Source organism: Zophobas morio, unplaced genomic scaffold, assembly GCF_036711695.1.
Source record: "Zophobas morio isolate AGI-343-1 ecotype UQ-CSIRO unplaced genomic scaffold, CSIRO_AGI_Zmor_V1 ptg000016l, whole genome shotgun sequence".
In the NCBI taxonomy this organism is placed as follows: Eukaryota; Metazoa; Arthropoda; class Insecta; order Coleoptera; family Tenebrionidae; genus Zophobas; species Zophobas morio.
The window spans coordinates 3,136,265-3,158,774 of record NW_026972121.1 but is presented as its reverse complement, the minus strand read 5'-3'; the positions used below and the strand labels follow the sequence as shown (position 1 = coordinate 3,158,774).

General features: G+C 33.5%; 1 protein-coding gene across 9 annotated transcripts in view; it reads left to right on the top strand.

Moving 5' to 3' along the window:
* LOC135129552 (protein lap4-like) overlaps positions 1-22,510 on the top strand; it is an 89,497-nt gene that overhangs the window by 22,089 nt on the left and 44,898 nt on the right. For 8 of the 9 annotated variants that reach the window (XM_064056723.1, XM_064056724.1, XM_064056727.1 and 5 more), the window contains 2 exons: positions 12,303-12,384; positions 18,824-19,644. In XM_064056723.1, the coding sequence (XP_063912793.1) occupies positions 12,303-12,384; positions 18,824-19,644 (903 nt within the window). The remainder of the gene's footprint in view (positions 1-12,302; positions 12,385-18,823; positions 19,645-22,510) is intronic. The other variant, XM_064056721.1, reaches the window with a different exon arrangement.

Sequence of the window (22,510 nt, the reverse complement as noted above, 5' to 3'; positions counted from 1 at the left end):
AAATCGAGAAATCAAAAAAATCTAAAAATTAAAATATCTAAAAATTGAAGAATCGAAAAATTTGAAAGTCGAAAAATCGAATCAAAAAATTGAAAAATCGAAAAGTGGATAAATTGGAAAACCATGAAATCGAAAAATCGAGGGATTGAAAAATTGCGACACTGAAATCACGGAAAATTGGGAAATCGAAAATTTGAAAAATCGAAACTTCAAAAGATTCAGAAATCGAAATGTTGAGAAGCCGCAAAATTGAAAAATTGTGAAATCGATATGGCCCAAAATGGCAAAAACGAAAAGTTAAAAATTGAAAAATCGAAATATCCGTATCTCGAGAATTCGAAAATCTGAAAAATTAAAAATCTAAAAATTCAAAAATAGAAATATTGAAGAACTGAAATTGAAAAATCGAGAAATCGAAAAATCTAAACTTTAAATAATAATTAAAAATTAAAATATCGAGACATTGAAGAATCGAAAAATTTAAAAATAGAAAAATTGAGAAATCGAAATAGCCCAAATGGCAAAAACGAAAAGTTAAAATGGAAAAATGTCAAATTAAAAAAATAGAGTAATTGGCAAATCGAAAACTCAAAACATCGAAAAATTGAAAAAGTGCAACATCGAGAAATAGAAATATCAAAAGATCCAGAAATTGAAAATCCAAACTTTGTAAAAGTTGGAAATCTGAAACACCGAGAAATCAAGAAGTCAAAAAGTCGAAAAGTTAAGTAATTCAATAGCCCAAAATCGAAAAGTTAAAAATGGAAAAATTGAAAAATAAAAATAAATAAAAAAAATTGAAAAATCTAAAGCTGAAATATCAAAAATTTAATGCTTCTAAAAATTAGAAGTTGAAAATCTAATAACCGAGAAATCCAAAAACTGAAAATTTTCAAAACTGAAATGACGAAAAATTGGGAAATTGAAAAATCGAAACTTCGAACAATTGGAAATTTGAAGAGCTGAAAAACCGAGAAATCGAAATTTGAAACATCGAAAGTTGAAAAACTGATCCATCGAGAAATCGAAGCGTCAAAAAAATGGAGAAATCGAAAAGTGGAGAAGTCGAAAAATTGAGAAGTCGAAATACCCCAAAATTGAAAAATTTTAAATTAAAAAAAATATATCATAAACTAAAAATCCAAAAAATGAAAACCAAGAAGTCGAAAAATCGAAAGATCGAAAAATCGAGACATTAAAAGAAACTGAAAAATTAAAAAAAAAATGGCAATATCCAAGAATTGAAAAACTTAAAACTTAAAAACCTAAAAATCGAGAAACTGAAAAATGAAGAAATGGAAAAATCAAATTCCAAATATGAGACTATTTAAATTCATCTCAATTCCAGAAATTTGGACAAGATCAACGATTTCTAACTACAATTTGAGCATTTTTTACGTAGTTCCGGTACCTAGAATTCTAGAAAGGAAAAAAATGTTGAAACTAACGTTTTGTGCGATTCTAACGACCGCACTAAGATTTAGCCGTCAAAATTTAGAAACTCATCTAATTCGTCTCCTTTTTTCGAATACGAGACAATTTATCTACACCCGAGTATTTCTGAAAAATAAAAATTAGAAGAACCGAAAAAAGATACTTAAATAATATTGTGATAATCTTATTGATTTTTCTGTTATCTTTGATTTATTTTATTAAAGAATATAAGTTTTTAGCGAATTTTTCCACTATTCATGAGCGTGTTCTGCTAAATAATCGCAATAATTTCTAACCCGACATTTGACATCTTAACTTTTCTACGTTGTTAATTAACCTGAAAGTATAAAATTAAAAGACAACTGGTTTTAGCAAACTCTTGCTTGAACCCTAACGATAATAACATACTTTGAAGCCAGTGAGACTTTATCATACCCCACATCTCTCGAATGACTTCAACCATCGAGGTGCCGTATTTTTATCACGCTTTTATTAGCTTGGGTTGTATGTATGTATGTAACGGAATCTTTGAGCTTAATTTTCATCGGTTTCTAAAAGTCTGATCATCTTGAAACTTTGCACACGTCTCAAGGATCGATGACAATGCAATAATTTGATAACAGTTTCCCATTATCCTTATTAGGACCGCCAGGATTTATAAATTCTTTTATGGATCCTGTGTAGTGGAGTAAAAGAGATAAAGCTAGCGCGCGATCTGCGCATGCTAATTAATTCCCCAATTTATGAATTTGTCGCAGACTAAAAAATGAAAAATAAATAATAGTTTAAAAAACTAAAAAAACACGCTTTTATTGCTAATCGAACTAAAAACTAGAAAATAATTTTTAATGACAGAGTTTAATATTACAGTAGTAGAAGATCAAACAATCAATCATAATAAATCACCTCAAATTAAAATTATAATAAAATTTAAGTTATTAACAGAATAATTCAATTCAGAGTAAAAAGCGTGGGGTGCATTTTACTGCGGTTCATAACTATCCTCTCATAGATAGTTGCCAATAGAATGATTGTAATATTGAAAATATCAAGCACCCCACGCTTTTTACTCTGAATTGAATTATTCTGTTAATAACTTAAATTTTATTATAATTTTAATTTGAGGTGATTTATTATGATTGATTGTTTGATCTTCTACTACTGTAATATTAAACTCTGGCATTAAAAATTATTTTCTAGTTTTTAGTTCGATTAGCAATAAAAGCGTGTTTTTTTAGTTTTTTAAACTATTATTTATTTATTGTACTCTTATTTTACCAGTTAATTATTATCAATCCGCCATCCAATTCATTCAGATACGTTGTCACAATAAACAAAGCTACGTCAAGCTTCAAAGGCACATCTTGCTCGTAAACTCTCCTCCCATTCAAACTTTGTCAGGTGGTTATAATTGTCTCGAATTCCCCGCATTGTAGCTAGACCACTTACAAAGAAGCCTAATCCTGATTTAAACGTGCCGTTTTTTTTCCGTGAAATTATAATCGTGCGTTCACCTCAGTTGCACTTTCTTGAAACGTCAACTCGGAAGACATTCCAGAAAATAATTTTTAGTGAATTTTAAAAACTTACAACACACTGGAATCCTAAAAATTTCTCTCGTTCCATTAAATCTAGATCGAGTAAACAGTTTGTAGTGTTGAAATGCGTGATGTTGATTGACAAAGTAAATTAGGGTTATTTCCGTTTATTTTCGAGATTGAGATGTTCTCGTTGGTTTTATCGAAGCGATGGGGCGGAAATGGAAATAGACTTATTTATTTAGAGTGTTCCGTTTGGTTCTTCGGAGGAAGCGGCGCTCAGTTTTTTTTCTTGTAAGTTGGTAGTTGCATTAACGCTCTGCGTAATATTTCAATAGCTGGGTGGAATCGAGATATTTTATAAATTTAGCCGCTACTGTTAGTTCTAACGTCAGAGCTTGGAAACGTTATGAACTAATCAGTGAAGAGTAGAACAGTTTTCAGACATACGTACAAACCGCAGCTGTTAGACACAAATAGACACACACATATGGTCTTTGTATAAATGAAGTTTTTAATATACTCAGAATTCACAGAAAGAGAGAAAAAAAAAACGAGGAAGTGCGAACTGTGTATTACTAATGAAGCATGAAGGAAATAAATAACACCGACACAAGAAAAGCACACACTTATCTCTAATGGGTAATTGACAAAAAATGCAAGTAAGGTGTTGAACTCGATTAAATGGGATCCGCTTCCTTTTCCTAATGGTGTACTTCCTCGATGGTTCGATATTAGCGCTTCAGCATCTGACAATTCGCCAAGTCGTATTTTCGTGCAACAATCGCTAGAATTATTCACTTGGAAAAAATGCCAACAAGATTAAAAATTCATTGACACGAAACCGGTTTAATAACATTCAATTTGCAGGGGACATTGTTGCACCGCTTTTGTAATCTAATAAAGAGTCTTCAGTACGTCACCTTTGGACGGAATTAAGTCTAGCATGCAATGTGCCAATAGGCTGGCGGTCAGAGAAGGCTAATTTAATTTGTACGGGGTGGTCGTGCTGAAACTTGTCATTTTCAACACAAAGATCAGTGTTGACGTTTAACATAAATATGCGAGATATTATGAAACTGAAAAAAGTTGAAAAAACCGCGGTTCGTAATGGTGTGACGGCTGTGTCTTCGAAGGTTCATCCTGTAAGTAATGAATGCTTGTTTTCCGTATTTGAACAAATAAAAACGTGAAGAAATCTTCACTAAATATGCAGGTGGTATAAAAACTACCCAATAACCAGTTCACGTTTTTGTCTATTTTAGCCAATGTCAAGTACCTTTTAGAGGTGGTAAAATTCCGGTTGACTTCGTTCAGACGGCATTCGTATCTTGAACTTTCATTTGTATTTTTCAAGTTTAAGTTTTATTGGATAAACGACTTTCCAGTCAGCTTTTACATAGAAATAATTAACAATCATATAAAGCAGACATAATGAAGAACAATTATAAACGCCGCCCTTTGTCGCTAAGCCAATGAAATGATTTATTGAGGCGGAGCAAATGTCAAAACGGGCCCCACCCACCCACCCCTATTCCATTTTCATGACCATTTTTATTGGCCCTGGGACGTTAAGTTGGATTTGATATTGACAAATAGTAGATTCTAGGATTTTTTTTATTAAATTTTAATTTTTGTTCGAAAAACTTCCTTACCGTCCGCGTTTACATAGAACTATGTAAGAATCATATGGAGTAGACACAATGAGGTACAATTGTAACGCCGCCCCTCTTTTTCGGTCCAATAAAATGAATTATTGAGGTGGAGCTTGTGTGAGTGGGAGGAGCATCAACAATATTGCTTTTTAAATATAATTCTTACGTCTGATAGGTTTATTTTGTTTATTATTTAAAAGTGGCCCCAAAGAAATGATTAAAAATTATGTGAAATAATCAAAATGAAGCACAATCGGAATCGCTTCCCCTCTTCTACGGGCCAATGAAATGATTTGTTGAGGTGGAGCTTGTGCGAGTGGGAGGAGTATCGAGAGTATTGCTTTTTAAATATAATTTTTACGTCTGATACGTTTATTTAGCACCAACTTAATACTTTCTAGTAATTTTGTTACAATTTATCTATTTTCTCTCCGAGAACTTAACAGATTTGCTTGAGATTCTAATAAGATATGAATTAACAGTATCGAAAATAGTCACTAGAATCAAGAGGGGGCGGGTGGGCGGGGCTATTTCTTGCTTATAAAACTCTACAAAAAGAAAACTTAGCTCCACCCATCTCCTGTGTCCATTTCTCTGACGTATTTTATTTACTGCAAAATAAGAATTGAATTCTGATTTGACAAGCGGCAGAATCGTAAAATTTAAACCAAAAACTAAAAGTGGCCCCACCCACCCACCCCTACTCCGTTTGGAAAAGTCATTTTATTGGCTCTTGAGACGAAAGTTGGATTTTATATTGACAAATAATGGAATGTAGCACTACTTTTTTATATAATTTTGTCTTTTATTGGAAAAACGACTTTGCCGTCAACGTTTACATAGAAATAATTAAAATTATGTGAAATAGGACAAAATGAAAACAATCAGAAACGCCTCTCCTCTTCTACTTGCCAATGAAATGATTCATTGAGGTGGAGCTTGTGTGAGTGGGAGGAGCATCAATAATATTGCTTTTTAAATACAATTCTAACGTCTGATACGTTTATTTAACACCAGGTTAATACTTTCCGAGTGTTGTGTTTACAATTTATATCTTTTCTCCCCAACGGCTGAACAGATTTGCCTAAGATTCTAGTAAGATATGAATTATCAATATTAAGAGTAGTCACTAGAATCAAGATGGGGTGGGTGGGCGGGGCTATTTCTTGCTTATAAGACTCTAGAAAAAGCAAAACTTGGCTCCACCCACCTCCTGTGTCCATTTCTCTGACTTATTTTATTTACTGCAAAATAAGAATTGAATTCTGATTTGACAAGCAGCAGAATTCTAAGGTTTAAACCAAAAACTAAAAGTGGCCCCGCCCACCCACCTCTACTCCGTTTGCAAAACTCATTTTTATTGGCTCTTGAGATGGAAAAAGGATTTTATATTCAGAAATAATAGACTCTGAGACTACATTTTTTTAATCAAAATTTGACTTTTATTCGAAAAATGACTTTGCCGTAAGCGTTTACAAAGAAATGATTAAAAATTATGTGAAATAGACAAAATGAAAAACAATAGGAAACGCCTCCCCCTTTCTACGAGCCAATGAAATGGCGGATTGAGGTGGAGCTTGTGCGAGAGGGAGGAGCATCAATAATATTGCTTTTTAAATATAATTCTTACGCCTGATACGTTTATTTAACACCAGTTTAATACTTTCCGAGTGTTGTGTTTACAATTTATATCTTTTCTTTCCAACGGCTTAACAGATTTGCCTAAGATTCTAGTGAGATATGAATTAACAATATTAAGAATAGTCACTATAATCAAGATGGGGTGGGTGGGCGGGGCTATTTCTTGCTTATAAGAATCGAGAAAAAGGCAAAACTTATCTCCGCCCACCTCCTGTGTCTATTTCTGTGACTTATTTTATTTACTCTAAAATAGAAATTGAATTCTGATTTGACAAGCGGTGGAATCATAAAATTTAAAAGAAAATCAAAAGTGGCCCCACCCACCCACCCCCACTCCGTTTGGAAAACTCATTTTATTGGCTCTTGAAACCGAAGTTGGATTTTTTACTGATAAATAATAAACTCTTGGACTACTTTTTTTATATAAAATTTTGACTTTTATTCCAAAAACGACTTCGGTCAGCGTTTATATAGGAATAATTAATAATTTTGTGAAATAGATAAAATGAAAAACAATAGGAAACGCCCCTCCTTTTCTACGAGCCAATGAAATGGCGGAATGAGGTGGACCTTGTGCGAGAGGGAGGAGCATCAATTATATTGGTTTTTAAATATAATTCTTACGTCTGATACGTTAATTTAACACCAGTTTAATACTTTCCAAATGTCATGTTTACAATTTATATCTTTTCTCCCAACGGCTTAACAGATTTGCCTAAGATTCTAGTGAGATATGAATTAACAATATTAAGAGTGGCCACTAGAAATAAGATGGGGTGGGTGGGCGGGGCTATTTCTTACTTATAAGTCTCTAGAAAAAGCAAAATTTAGCTCCACCCACCTCCTGTGTCCAGTTCTGACTTATTTTATTTACTGTAAAATATGAATTGAATTCTGATTTGACAAGCGACAGAATCGTAAGATTTAAACCAAAAACTAAAAGTGGCCCCACCCACCCACCCCTACTCCGTTTGGAAAACTCATTTTATTGGCTCATGAAACCGAAGCTGGATTTGATACTGATTAATAATAAACTCTTGGACTACTTTTTTTATATAAAATTTTGACTTTTATCCGAAAAACGACTTTGGTCAGCGTTTACATAGAAATAATTAATAATTATGTGAAATAACCAAAATGAAAAACAATAGGAAACGCTTCCCCTTTTCTACGAGCCAATGAAATGGCGGATTGAGGTGGAGCTTGTGCGAGAGGGAGGAGCATCAATTATATGGCTTTTTGAATATAATTCTTACGTCTGATACGTTTATTTAACACCAGTTTAATACTTTCCAAATGTCATGTTTACAATTTATATCTTTTCTCCCAACGGCTTAACAGATTTGCCTAAGATTCTAGTAAGATATGAATTAACAATATTAAGAGTAGTCCCTAGAATCAAAATGGGGTGGGTGGGCGGGGCTATTTCTTGTTTATAAGACTCTAGAAAAAGCCAAACTTAGCTCCACCCACCTCCTGTGTCCATTTCTCTGACTTATTTTATTTACTGTAATATAGGAATTGAATTCTGATTTGACAAGCGGCAGAATCGTAGGATTTAAACAAAAACCAAAAGTGGCCCCACACACCCACCCCTACTCCTTTTGGAAAACTCATTTTATTGGCTCTTGAAACCGAAGTTGGATTTTATACTCTTAAATAATAAACTCTTGGACCACTTTTTTATATAAAATTTTGACTTTTATTCGAAAAACGACTTTGGTCAGCTTACATAGAAATAATTAATAATTATGTGAAATAGACAAAATGAAAACAATCGGAAACGCCTCCCCTTTTCTACGAGTCAATGAAATGGCGGATTGAGGTGGAGCTTGTGCGAGAGGGAGGAGCTTCAATAATATTGCTTTTTAAATATAATTCTTAGGTCTGATACGTTTATTTAACACCAATTTAATACTTTCCGAGTGTTGTGTACAATTTATATCTTTTCTCCCCAACGGCTTAACAGATTTGCCTAAGAGATATGAATTAACAATATTACGAGTGGTCCCTAGAATCAAGGTAAGGTGGGTGGGCGGGGCTATTTCTTGCTTATAAGACTCTAGAAAAAGCAAAACTTAGCTCCACCCACCTCCTGTGTCCATTTCTGACTTATTTTATTTACTGTAAAGTAGGAATTGAATTTTGATTTGACAAGCGGCAGAATCGTAAGTTTTAAACCAAAAACCAAAAACGACTTTGGTCAGCATTTACATAGAAATAATTAGTAATTATGTGAAATAGCCAAATTGAAAAACAATAGGAAACGCCACCCCTTTTCTACGAGCCAATGAAATGGCGGATTGAGGTGGAGCTTGTGCGAGAGGGGGGAGAATAAATAATATTGCTTTTTAAATATATTTCTTACGCTGATACGCTTATTTAATACCAGTTTAATACTTTCCGAGTGTTGTGTTTACAATTTATATCATTTCTCCCCAACGGCTTAACAGATTTGCTTAAGATTCTAGTAAGATATGAATTAACAATATTAAGAGTAGTCCCTAGAATCAAGATGGGGTGGGTGGGCGGGGCGATTTCTTGCTTATAAGACTCTAGAAAAAGCAAAACTTAGCTCCACCCACCTCTTGTGTCCATTTTTCTGACTTATTTTATTTACTGTAAAATAGGAATTGAATTCTGATTTGACAAGCGGCAGAATCGTAAGATTTAAACCAAAAACTGAAAGTGGCCCCACCCGCCCACCCCGTTTGGAAAACTCATTTTATTGGCTCTTGAAACCGAAGTTGGATTTTATAGTGATAAATAATAAACTCTTGGACTAATTTTTTATATAAAATTTTGACTTTTGCATATTCTAAAAACGACTTTGGTCAGCGTTTAGATAGAAATAATTAATAATTATGTGAAATAACCAAAATGAAAAACAATAGGAAACGCCTCCCCTTTTCTACGAGCCAATGAAATGACGGATTGAGGTGGAGCTTGTGCGAGAGGGAGGAGCATCAATAATATTGCTTTTTAAATATAATTCTTACGTCTGATAGGTTTATTTAACACCAGTTTGATACTTTCCGAGTGTTGTGTTTACAATTTATATATTTTCTCCCAAACGGTTTAACAGATTTGCCTAAGATTCTAGTAAGATATGAATTAACAATATCAAGAGTAGTCCCTAGAATCAAGTTTGGGTGCTTATTCTTGCTTATAAGACTCTAGGAAAAGCAAAACTTAGCTCCACCCACCTCTTGTGTCCATTTTTCTGACTTATTTTATTTACTGTAAAATAGGAATTGAATTCTGATTTAACAAGTGGTAGAACTGTAAGATTTAAACTAAAAACCAAAAGTGGCCCCACCCACCCACCCCTACTCCGTTTGGAAAATTCATTTTATTGGCTCTTGAGATGGAAAATGGATTTTATATTGAGAAATAATAGACTCTAAGGGGCCAATTCCAAGTTGGTGGCGCAAGTCACTGGTGCAGCGCAACTTTATAATGCTAATTTGGGTATCAAATGCTGGTTGCTAGGGGTGACGGAATAAACAAACGCAATTTTTCGAGATAAATTGCGCCAACTTGCACTGCCTACTAGAGGTGCCGCAACTCGATGGTGCAAATTTCAATGGAAAATTCGACACAACTGCGTTTGTTGATTCCGTTACCCCTAGCAACCAGCATTTGATACCCAAATTAGCATTACAAAGTTGCGCTGCACCAGTGACTTGCGCCGCCAACTTGGAATTGGCCCCTAAGACTACATTTTTTTTAATAAAAATTTACCTTTTATTCGAAAAACGACTTTGCCGTCAGCGTTTACAAAGAAATGATTAAAAATTATGTGAAATAGTCAAAATGAAGCACAATCGGAATCGCTTCCCGTCTTCTACGGGCCAATGAAACGATTCATTGAGGTGGAGCTTGTGCGAGAGGGAGGAGTATCAATAGTATTGCTTTTTAAATATAATTCTTACTTCTGATACGTTTATTTAACACCAGTTTAGTACTTTCCGAGTGTTCTGTTTACAATTTATATCTTTTCTCCCCAACGGCTTAACAGATTTGCCTAAGATTCTAGTCAGATATGAATTAACAATATTAAGAGTAGTCCCTAGAATCGAGATTGGGTGGGTGGGTGGGGCTATTTCTTGTTTATAAGACTCTATGTGTCCATTTCTCTGACTTATTTTATTTACGGTAAAATAGGAATTGAATTCTGATTTGACAAGCGGTAGAATCGTAAAATTTAAAAAAAATCAAAAGTGGCCCCACCCACCCACCCATACTCCGTTTGGAAAACTCATTTTATTGGCTCCTGAGACGGAAGTTGGATTTTATACTGATAAATAATAAACTCTTGGACTACTTTTTTTATATAAAATTTTGACTTTTATTCCAAAAACGACTTTGGTCAGCGTTTACATACAAAAATTTAAAAATTATGTGAAATAGACAAAATGAAAAACAATAGGAAACGCCTCCCCTTTTCTACGAGCCAATGAAATGGCGGATTGAGGTGGAGCTTGTGCGAGAGGGAGGAGAATAAATAATATTGCTTTTTAAATATAATTCTTACGTCTGATACGTTTATTTAACACCAGTTTAATACTTTCCAAGTATCGTGTTTACAATTTATCTATTTTCTCCCCAACGGCTTAACAGATTTGCCTAAGATTCTAGTAAGATATGAATTAACATTATTAAGAGTAGTCCCGAGAATCAGGATGGGGTGGGTGGGCGGGGCTATTTCTTGCTTATAAGATTCGAGAAAAAGCAAAACTAGCTCCACCCACCTCTTGTGTCAATTTCTCTTGACTTATTTTATTTGCTGTAAAAGAGGAATTGAATTCTGATTTGACAACCAGTAGAATCTAAGATTTAAACAAATTCAAAACTGACTCATTTTTGACTTCCATGTGAGCTTCAAAAAAACCCAAGCAAGACAATTTTTTTTTGATATTTAGATATTTTATTTGCTAAGGACAAGAGCATTCCAGACGAAATATAAACAAGTGTGTTTTTTGGAAATAATGCATTCGAATCATAAACAGTGGCGGAGTGTTAAATGTGACAGGTCACTGAATATAGTGAGGAAGTAAACTACTCTGAGCCAACTTCTCGGAGTATTCCAGAATCGACATTTTGATTTGCAATGTCGACTCTGGAATATTCCGAGAAGTGGACTCAAATGAACTGTTTTTTTTTTAGTAATCTGATTGAACTATGACTATTGAGATACTGAATACCGTTTTAATAACGATGAAACTTTAACTAATTTTTCGTTGTTAGAAAAAGGTTAGAAAGGTAATGTCATCATCGTAACGAATCGTTAAGTAATGTTGATTTAAAATATGCCTGCATTACTCATGCTTTAGAAATATATTTTTTAAATTATATTTACAATTGTTGACACGGATGTCTCACCAAATTATTGCATGTATCGATTAATTTTATCGTTTGTTTCGAAACGACTTATCTATTTTCCCGAAAATTCTGGGACTTTGTGTTATTTCACCAAGTTTAAGCACCTCATGACAAAAACTGTGAATAAACCTGCCAAGAATTGGGTTAATTTTGTAGTTGAGTCAACTGCTCGAACTTTTTTTTATCAGACTGAGTCAAGGATTTTTTTTATTAACACACAGGGGAACATACTCTTCGGCCCGTATTTACGGTTTAAAACCTCCATTATTTAAATTTCGTACGGTCGTGAATTCGAAACTCTTATCAAATGGGAAAGCATTAATTATAACAACAGTAATAATAAAAATTGTAACATGGTGCATTAGAAATCTAGCATGATTGTGCCACGAAGCCAAATCTCCACTCGTTTTAAAAAAAGTGGCATCCCAATTCGAATTATTTTTACCAAGAGATCATTGTCGAAGTAAACATTTAAGGCTGTTGCTACGTTGAAATTAAGTAGAGTCAACCATAAACTAAAGAAATTTCTCATTTAAACCCGTAAGTACCCTCGTGTTCTGTTACCCCCTGTGAGCATTTCCCGTGGTTGCGGCATGCACTTCTCCTCCGTTAATTTTCTAGACCCCTTATTCAACCCCGTCTGTTCTAGGCCCTCAAACGTCGCGAGGACGACATCGACAGAATGAGCGGCTCGACACCTCCGGAGTCCGAGCGGAGCGCCAGCAGTCAAGGTAAGTATGCGTAGGCGAGTTTGCTCGACTCGGTCCGGCATAATCGGCTATTCGAGAGCATTGTTTACCTGTTCTGTTGTCGTTTCGCGTTTGTCACTACATTTTCGGCTGTGCACCGGTAGAATGTGTTTCGTCACAGTTTACATTTCGATAAAAGCGCCATGTTACGCACGCCTTATCTCCAGATAACGCGGGATAATGGTCCGTAATTTTTGCGCCATGACTTGTGCACGTTTGTCGCAATGAGCACGTTGCCGAAAATCCGGGTGAAATCCGGAGGAAGTAAGATTGATATAGTGTCGGGCTCGCTGCCCCGTGCTAAGGGTGTCACCTACCTAAGTCTGAACGGGCGCAGACCGGCGCCTGGAAGCAGCGCCAGGAGGTTCCTCAAATACTCAGGTTAGATGGAGTGAGTCGCTTTCGGGGGCTGGAGGACGCGTAAGATAGCGGGGTGGCTGTTGGGGGCGCAACAGGTGTGCGATGGCGAAGAGCGCGTTGAAGGTTGGAACGATGATCTAAGTGCATGGGAATTCGATTTTCGTTGAGAAGTGTGTGAGATGGTGGCAATATTTTTATTGATGTTGTCGGGTTGTGGGATTCGAGTTGTGCTATCATAGGACGTGCAAACAGAGAATTTATTTTTAGGTTTAGGGTAAACAGTGTTGTTATTCGTACCTACAGTATTCACCGGAAAAAATATGCATCTATGTGAAAAGGATTCGTTTTTAACCTTTCAGACCCACCTTAGTAAAATGATGGAACACGTCATTCGCGACTTTCTTCAAGCGAACGATAATTAAATTGGTTTGCACGTTTTACGTTGTTGATATTTAAATTGTGGTTAGAACTTGATTACGTTTTTATTTTGTTGTTGTTTACGAATTCCAGAAGTAATTTTATTTTGAGAAACTTTTAAAGTAAATAAATACATTACTTTCTAATTTATAAATTATGCAAAATCGTGTTTTCAGAATTTTCGGAAAATGCAATTTGTGGTTAGAACGTGATCACGATTTTAATTTTTCCGTTGTTGACGAACTCCAGAAGTAAGTTTCATGTTACTTGGACTTAACATCAAAGAAAATATTGCTACTTTCAATATTAAATTTAAAATATTTTTTTCAAAATTTTCGAAAAATGCAACTTGATCACAGTTAATTTTTCTCTTATTCACATATTCCAGAAGAAAATTTATTGTTATTTAGAGAAAATGTTAGAGTAACTATTTTGGTGTCTAGTATATTATTTAAAAAATATACGTGTTTGCAAAATTTGTGAAAAATGCAACTAGTGGTTAAAGTTTTATTCCGATGTTAATTTTTCTATTATTTACGAATTCGAGAAGTGAATTTTTGTTATTCTAAGAAGGCTTGAGAGCAAATATTTCACTTTCCGATATATAATCCAAAATAATATTTTCAAAATTATCGAAAAATTTGTAACGTGAATGGGATTTTCATGTTTCTCTTGTTTACGAAATCCAGAAATAAATTAAATGTTAGTTTAACCTAACATCAAAGAAAATATTACTACCTTCGATATATAATTCAAAATAATTTTTTCAAAATTTTCGAAAAATGAACTTGTGGTCAGAGCTTGATTATACTTAATTTTTCTGTTGTTTACGAAGTTCCGACGTAAATTTAATGTTACTTGGACGTAACATCAAAGAAAATATTGTAACTTTCAATATATAATTTAAAATATTTTTTTTTCAAAATTTGCCTGTTATTTACAAATTCCAGAAGAAAATTTATTGTTATTTAGAGAAAATGTTACGAGTAACTATTTTGGTGTCTAGTATATTGTTTAAAAAATATACGTGTTTCTAAAATTTGTGAAAATGCAACTAGTGGTTAAAATTTTATTCCGATTTTAAGTTTTCTATTATTCACGAATTAGGGAAGTGAATTTTTGTTATTCTAAGAAGACTTCAGAAGTGAATATTTCACTTTCCGATGTATAATCCAAAATAGTATTTTCAAAATTTTCGAAAAATTTGTAACGTGAATAGGATTTTGATGTTTCTGTTGTTTACGAAATCTAGAAATAAATTAAATGTTACTTTGACTTAACATCAAAGAAAATATTACTACCTTCGATATATAATTCAAAATAATTTTTTCAAAATTTTCGAAAAATGAACTTGTGATCAGAGCTTAATTATGCTTAATTTTTCTGTTGTTTACGAAGTTCAGAAGTAAATTTAATATTACTTGGACTTAACATCAAAGAAAATATTGTAATTTTCAATATATAATTTAAAATATTTGTTTGAAAATTTTCGAAAAGTACAACTTTTGGTCAGAAGTCGATCACACTTAATTTTCCTGTTATTTACAAATTCCAGAAGAAAATTTATTGTTATTTAGAGAAAATGTTAGAGTAATTATTTTGGTGTCTAGTATATTATTTAAAAAATATACGTGTTTCCAAAATTTGTGAAAATGCAACTGGTGGTTAAAATTTTATTACGATTTTAATTTTTCTATTATTTATGAATTCCGGAAGTAAAGTTTTGTTATTCTAAGAAAACTTGAGAGTAAATATTTCACTTTCCGATATATAATCCGAAATGATATTTTTAAAATTTTCGAAAATTTTGTAACGTGAATAGGATTTTGATGTTTCTGTTGTTTACGAAATCTAGAAATAAATTAAATGTTACTTTGACTTAACATCAAATAAAATATTACTACCTTCGATATATAATTCAAAATAATGTTTTCAAAATTTTCGAAAAATTAAGTTGTGGTCAGAGCTTAATTATACTTAATTTTTCTGTTGTCTACGAAGTCCAGAAGTAAATTTAATTTTACTTGGACTTAACATCAAAGAAAATATTGTAACTTTCAATATATAATTTAAAATATGTTTTTAAAAATTTTCGAAAAGTACAACTTGTGGTCAGAGCTCGATCACACTTAATTTTCCTGTTATTTACAAATTCTACAAGAAAATTTATTGTTATTTAGAGAAAATGTTAGAGTAACTATTTTGGTGTTTAGTATGTTATTTAAAAAATATACGTGTTTCCAAAATTTGTGAAAAATGCAACTAGTGGTTAAAATTTTATTCCGATTTTAGTTTTTCTATTATTCACGAATTCCAGAAGTGAATTTTTGTTATTCTAAGAAAACTTGAGAGTAAATATTTCACTTTCCGATATATAATCCGAAATGATATTTTAAAAATTTTCGAAAAATTTGTAACGTGAATAGGATGTTGGTGTTTCTGTTGTTTACGAAATCTAGAAATAAATTAAATGTTACTTTGACTTGACATCAAAGAAAATATTACTGCCTTCGATATATAATTCAAAATCATTTTTTCAAAATTTTCGAAAAATGAACTTGAGGTCAGAGCTTGATTATACTTCATTTTTCTGTTGTTTACGAAGTTCAGAAGTAAATTTAATGTTACTTGGACTTAACATCAAAGAAAATATTGTAACTTTCAATATATAATTTAAAATATGTTTTTCAAAATTTTCGAAAAGTACAAATTGTGGTCAGAGCTCGATCACACTTATTTTTCCTGTTATTTACAAATTCCAGAAGAAAATTTATTGTTATTTAGAGAAAATGTTAGAGTAACTATTTTGGTGTCTCGTATATTATTTTAAAAATATACGTGTTTTCAAAATTTGTGAAAAATGCAACTAGTGATTAAAATTTTATAACGATTTTATTTTTTGTATTATTCACGAATTCCAGAAGTGAATTTTTGTTATTCTAAGAAAACTTGAGAGTAAATATTTCACTTTCCGATATATAATCCGAAATGATATTTTAAAAATTTTCGAAAAATTTGTAACGTGAATAGGATGTTGGTGTTTCTGTTGTTTACGAAATCTAGAAATAAATTAAATGTTACTTTGACTTGACATCAAAGAAAATATTACTGCCTTCGATATATAATTCAAAATCATTTTTTCAAAATTTTCGAAAAATGAACTTGAGGTCAGAGCTTGATTATACTTCATTTTTCTGTTGTTTACGAAGTTCAGAAGTAAATTTAATGTTACTTGGACTTAACATCAAAGAAAATATTGTAACTTTCAATATATAATTTAAAATATGTTTTTCAAAATTTTCGAAAAGTACAAATTGTGGTCAGAGCTCGATCACACTTATTTTTCCTGTTATTTACAAATTCCAGAAGAAAATTTATTGTTATTTAGAGAAAATGTTAGAGTAATTATTTTGGTGTCTAGTATATTATTTAAAAAATATACGTGTTTCCAAAATTTGTGAAAATGCAACTGGTGGTTAAAATTTTATTACGATTTTAATTTTTCTATTATTCACGAATTCGGAAAGTGAATTTTTGTTATTGTAAGATGACTTGAGAGTAAATATTTCACTTTCCGATATATATTCCAAAATAATATTTTCAAAATTATCGAAAAATTTGTAACGTGAATAATAGCATTTTGATGTTTCTGTTGTTTACGAAATCCAGAAATTAATTAAATGTTACTTTAACTTAACATCAAAGAAAATATTACTACCTTCGATATATAATTCAAAATAACTTTTTCAAAATTTTCGAAAAATGAACTTGTGGTAAGAGCTTGATGATGGTTTATTTTTCTGTAATTTCCAGAAGTAAAATTAATGTTTTTTTGAGGAAATATTAGGGTGACGATATGGATTTCTAATACTTATGTAAAGAAGTCAAAATAGTATTTTCAAAAATTTTGCAAAAATTCAAACCGTGGTTAAAAGTTGATTAAGCTTCTTTTAATTTCACTGTTTACCTAATAGTCCAGAAGTAAATTTAATGTTATTTTTAGGTCACATTAAATCCCGCATTACTACTTTTCAATATATGTAATTAAAAAAAAAAAGAACTAAATTTTTTTTTTAAATGCTACTTGTTAAAATTTGATTACGATTTTAATGTTTCTCTTATTTACGGGTTAGAGAAGTAAATTTGTTCTGAGAGGACATTAATATATTCTTTTCTAATAATTCAAAATAATATTTTCAAAATTTTCAAAAGTGGTTAAAATGTGATCATGTTTTAATTTTTATGTTGTTCACGAAATGGATCAGTGATTTTAATCTTACTTTGACTGAACATGAAAAAAAATATTACTATTTCTATACTATATATATAATTGAAAAAAATGTTTGCAACATTTTTCAAAAAAGCAACTTGTGGTTAAATTTTGATTACGATTTTAATTTTTCTGTTATTTATGAATTCCCGAACTAAATTTAATGTTATTTTGACGTGGCATTAAATCAAATATTGCTACTTTCCAACATATATAATTTAAAAGAAAAATTAAAAAAAAAATTCGAAAACTGCTACTTGTTAAAATTTGATTACGATTTTAATTTTTCTGTTTTTTACGGGTTCCAGAAGTAATTTTATTGGTATTCTGAGAAGACATTAGAGTAAATAGTTTCGTTTCCAATATACAATTCCAAATAATATTTTCAAAATTTTTTTAATCGACTAAAATTCTCATAAGAGAAAAATTTTGGTTTTGAAAAAGTTTCCAAAAGAATCCATATATAGATTTTGTCGTGCTGATTCCTAAAATATAACGTGTTTATGCTCCCGGTGCAAGATTTAAAAATATTTGTTGTGAAAATATTTTTTTGAAATCCAAAAATCCGGAATTTTCATATTGAAAAATTTGGCTTTTGAAAAGGTTGCTAGAAAATTCCCAAAAAATTTTGTAACATAAATAATGTCGTGCTTATTCCAAAAACATAGTGTGTTTAAGTACCGATGTAAAATTTAAGAGTATTCTGTTTGAAAAAAAATATTTTTTTTTTAATCCAAAAATTGCAATAATTCAGTGGGCGATTCTGGAAAAATTGTGGGAGCTATCGAACAAGTGACTCCGAAACTAACTTCTGAAAGTCAAAATGTATAAGAACATTAATTATTGGGATAGTATTGAAAAATTTTGCTTTTGAAAAAGTTGCAAAAAAAAAAAACAAAAATTGAAGATTATTAAAAAATGATTTGCAAAATTTCAGTGGGATTTTCAGGAAAAATTATGGGATCTATCAATGAAATGAGCCCGAAACTAATTTCTGGAGGTCGAAATTTTCAAGAAAATGTAGTTAGTTCGAAAATTTGTCAAAATTCTTGCTTTTGAAAAAACTCTTAAAAAATTCTGGGATATAGATTTCGTCCTGGTGATTATTGAAATTGCGAATTATAGAAAAATTGAAATAGAAAAAGCCGAAATATCGAGATTTGAAACTTATAATGAGTAATTTTAGAATTTTTTGATGAACATAAAATATATTATAAAAATTTCAAAAAATGTATGTAGAGAAGTAAAATTCTACAGGGTGTTGATTAATCTACCGTTAACACAATCCAACCTTCTCGCGATCTCTCGCGCCCCCAGCCCCGGCCCACCCCCGCCCACACCCGCCCGCTCTGACCCAGTTGACTTTTCTTGCAGCAGGCGAGTCCGACGCAGCCGTCGAGCTCCGCGAAGAGAAGCACGAGATTCACATAGAGCGTAGCCACACGGGCCTCGGCCTGTCCATCGCGGGGGGCCGCGGCTCGACCCCCTTCAAAGGAGACGACGAGGGCATCTTCATATCGCGCGTGACCGAGAGCGGGCCGGCGGACCTCGCCGGCCTCCGCGTCGGCGACAAGGTGGTGAGCGTGAACGGCGTGTCGGTGGTCGACGTGAGCCACTACGACGCCGTCGAGGTCCTGAAGCAGTCGGGCCCCAGCCTCGTGCTCGAGGTGTCGCGCGAAGTCACCAAGTTCGTGGCGGCGCGGCCGAAGCCGCTCGAGCCGCCGCCGCCGCCGCCGCCCGAGGAAGCGCCGTCGAGGGCGCAGCTCCACACCACGCTGATCCGCGACTCGCGCGGCTTGGGCTTCAGCATCGCCGGCGGCAAGGGCTCGCAGCCCTTCAAGGCCGACTCGGACGCCGTCTACGTGTCGCGGATCACGGAGGGCGGCGTCGCGCACAAGGACGGCAAACTGTGCGTGGGGGACAGGGTTGTGTCGATCAACGGAGTGGATTTGACGGGGGCGACGCACGACCAGGCCGTCGGTATGCTGACGGGGCTGGAGAGGTTCGTCAGGCTGACGGTGGAGAGGGACGTGCCGGCGAGGAGCGGCGAGCCGGAGCCGTCGCCGGGGCCGCAGCAGTCGCCGAAGGTGTTCGGCCTGCCCAAACCGTATACAGGGCTGTACTCGGCGAATAGTTACATGGCGAACAGGCCGGGATACACGGGCTACAGGAGGTCGCTGGAGGCCGACAAGAAGGTAATTGTAGTTTGATCATTTTGGAAACGGTGGAAATGTATACATGTGCAGCGTATTTTTTTTCCTGGGTGCTTGATTTTTTTTAATATTTTATTCCGATGATTCATCATCCAATAATAAGTGAGTAAATAGGAAAAAAACAATGTACAACGTCGCAGTGTTGCTGCATTAATTGCATTCCTTTATTTCCTTGTCATGGAAGAGGTTAACCAGACAAAGAACTCTTTGAGAGAACATCACCGGAACGCTCACTGGTTAAATATGCCTGACTCACGACAGCGTGTTGGTCGTTAGTGCGTTTTTAGACAACGTACACTGTTGTGTTGAATTTTTTTGTGTGTGTAATTTTTAAAACATGCTGTATGTAGTCACGGCTATCAATAATTGCATTTTAAACTTACTGAGTGATTAGTTTGTCGTTATTTCAGAATTGCGTGAATCGTTTCGTTTACGGTTTGTATAATTTGTGTCTAAGGAGCAATCATGGGAGCAAAAAGTCTTAAAGTCATCGGAACATATTTTTTGTGTATGCACTTTGCGTTGCATTTTTCGGTTAATAGGTGACGTTTTTTTCTTATTTCGCATTTGCAACAAATGTTCAGGTGTACACCGTTGGCTGTCCTAAATATCAATGCTGTTATCTTGCGAACGCGTGGAATGAATCACGTTATTGTTATCGGTGAAATAACTAGATAAGAGTTTAATGATTTTGTGTTCAATACTTGGGGACAAGTTAGCGTACTTATTTACTTCTCGGTAAAAAATGGTAAACAATTTAAAAAAATTCGTAGAGTAAATGCCGTTTAAATTTTATGAAATAATGTACAGTGGGGGAAATTAAATTATTTCTTTACGTTAAAATCACGTTTTTGAGTATCGCGTTGTTCAAAGAATACTACATATATTATTTAAAAAAACGGCAAAATATATACCCCGCCCACCCACCCCATCTCGATTGTGAAGATTTTTTTATTCTCAGAAACTTAAAACATGTTTAAAATGGTCATTTCTTGTAGAAAAATAAGGATTTTGCAATTAAGCTCCGCCCCTCGGCTTACCACAAATAAAAAAAAAAAATCATCAGAATCGAAGTAGGGTGGGTGGGCGGGGCTTATATTTTGCCTTTCTCCTTCTTAATATACATAGCCATCTTTTCACAACAAGAAATTGCAAAATCGATATTTCCTTATGCAAATTTTCCATTTTAAATGTTTTAAGTTTCATGTTGTGAAAAGAAGTCTACACATATTAAAACGAAAAGACAAAATCTAAGCCCGCCCACCCGCCCTATCTCAATTGTGATGATTTTTTTTATTCGCCGCGAACCAAGAGGGCGGAGCTTAACTGGAAAATACTTATTTCTTTACGAGAAATTAAAATCACGTCTTTGAGTATCGTGTTGTTCCAAAGAATACTACATATATTATTAAAAAAAATGACAAAATATATACCCCGCCCACCCACCCATCTCAGTTGTGAAGATCTTTTTATTCCCAGAAAGTTAAAACATGTTTAAAATGGTCATTTCTCGTAGAAAAATAAAGATATTTTAATTAAGCTCCGCCCCTTGGCTTACGACAAATAAAAAAAAGTTCATCAGAATCGAGGTAGGGTGGGTGGGCGGGGTTTATATTTTGACTTTTTTTTCTTAATATATATAGCCATCTTTTCATAACAAGAAATTGCAAAATCGATATTTCCTTATACAAAATTTCCATTTTAAACATATTTTAAGTTTGTTGTGAAAAGTAGTCTATACATATTAAAACAAAAAGCAAAATGTAAGCCCGCCCACCCACCCTGTCTCAATTGTGATGATTTTTTTTATTCGCCGTGAACCAAGGGGGCGGAGCTTAATTGCAAAATACTTATTTTTTTTTCAAGAAATTAGAATCAATCTTTGAGTATCGTGTTGCCCACAGAATACTAAGTACATTAAGAAAAAAAAAAGGCAAAATATATACCCACCCCATTCCGATTGTGAACATTTTCTTATTCTTAGAAACCTAAAACATGTTTAAAATGGTAATTTCTCGTAGAAAAATGAGAATTTTACAATTGAGCTCCGCCCCTCGGCTTACGACGAATAAAAAGAATTCATGAGAATCGAGATAGGGTGGGTGGGCGGGGCTAATATTTTGCCTTTCTCTTTCGTAATATACATAGCCATCTTTTCACAACAAGAAATTGCTGAATCGATGTTTCCTCATACAAATTTTCCATTTTAAATGTTTTAAGTTTCATGTTGTGAAAGGAAGTCTACACATATTAAAACGAAAAGACAAAATGTAAGCCCGCCCACCCGCCCTATCTCAATTGTGATGATTTTTTTTATTCGCCGTGAACCAAGGGGCGGAGCTTAACTGCAAAATACTTATTTCTTTACGAGAAATTACAATCACGTTTTTGAGTTTCATGTTGTTCAAAGAATGCTGTGTACATTAAGAAAAAAAGGCATATATTTCTGTGGTTTATGAATCCGATTTAATCTTTTACCAATTTTTTCGAAATTTTCGGAATACAGTAAACTACTTAAGTCCTGACATCTTCATTTTATTAATTTATTTGAGCGGTCATCAAAAAACAAAAGCAGAGTCAAATTTTATGATTTATTCATTATTTAAATTTCCCAAAATAGCACACATTTCCATACTTGTTTTATTTCCTTTTTTGTGACGTTTTGTTGCATTTATTTGCCTTTTTTTGTCGTCTTCTTTGTCATTTTTTGTAGTGGTCTTCTTTGGAAGCTTATTTTCTTGGATTTTTTTGACATGTTTGTGCCGCTTTTGTTCACTTCTTTCCTTTAACACGTATTTTTTTGTCGCGTGTTTGACCCCCTTTTAACCACTTTTTGTCGTGGTTTTCG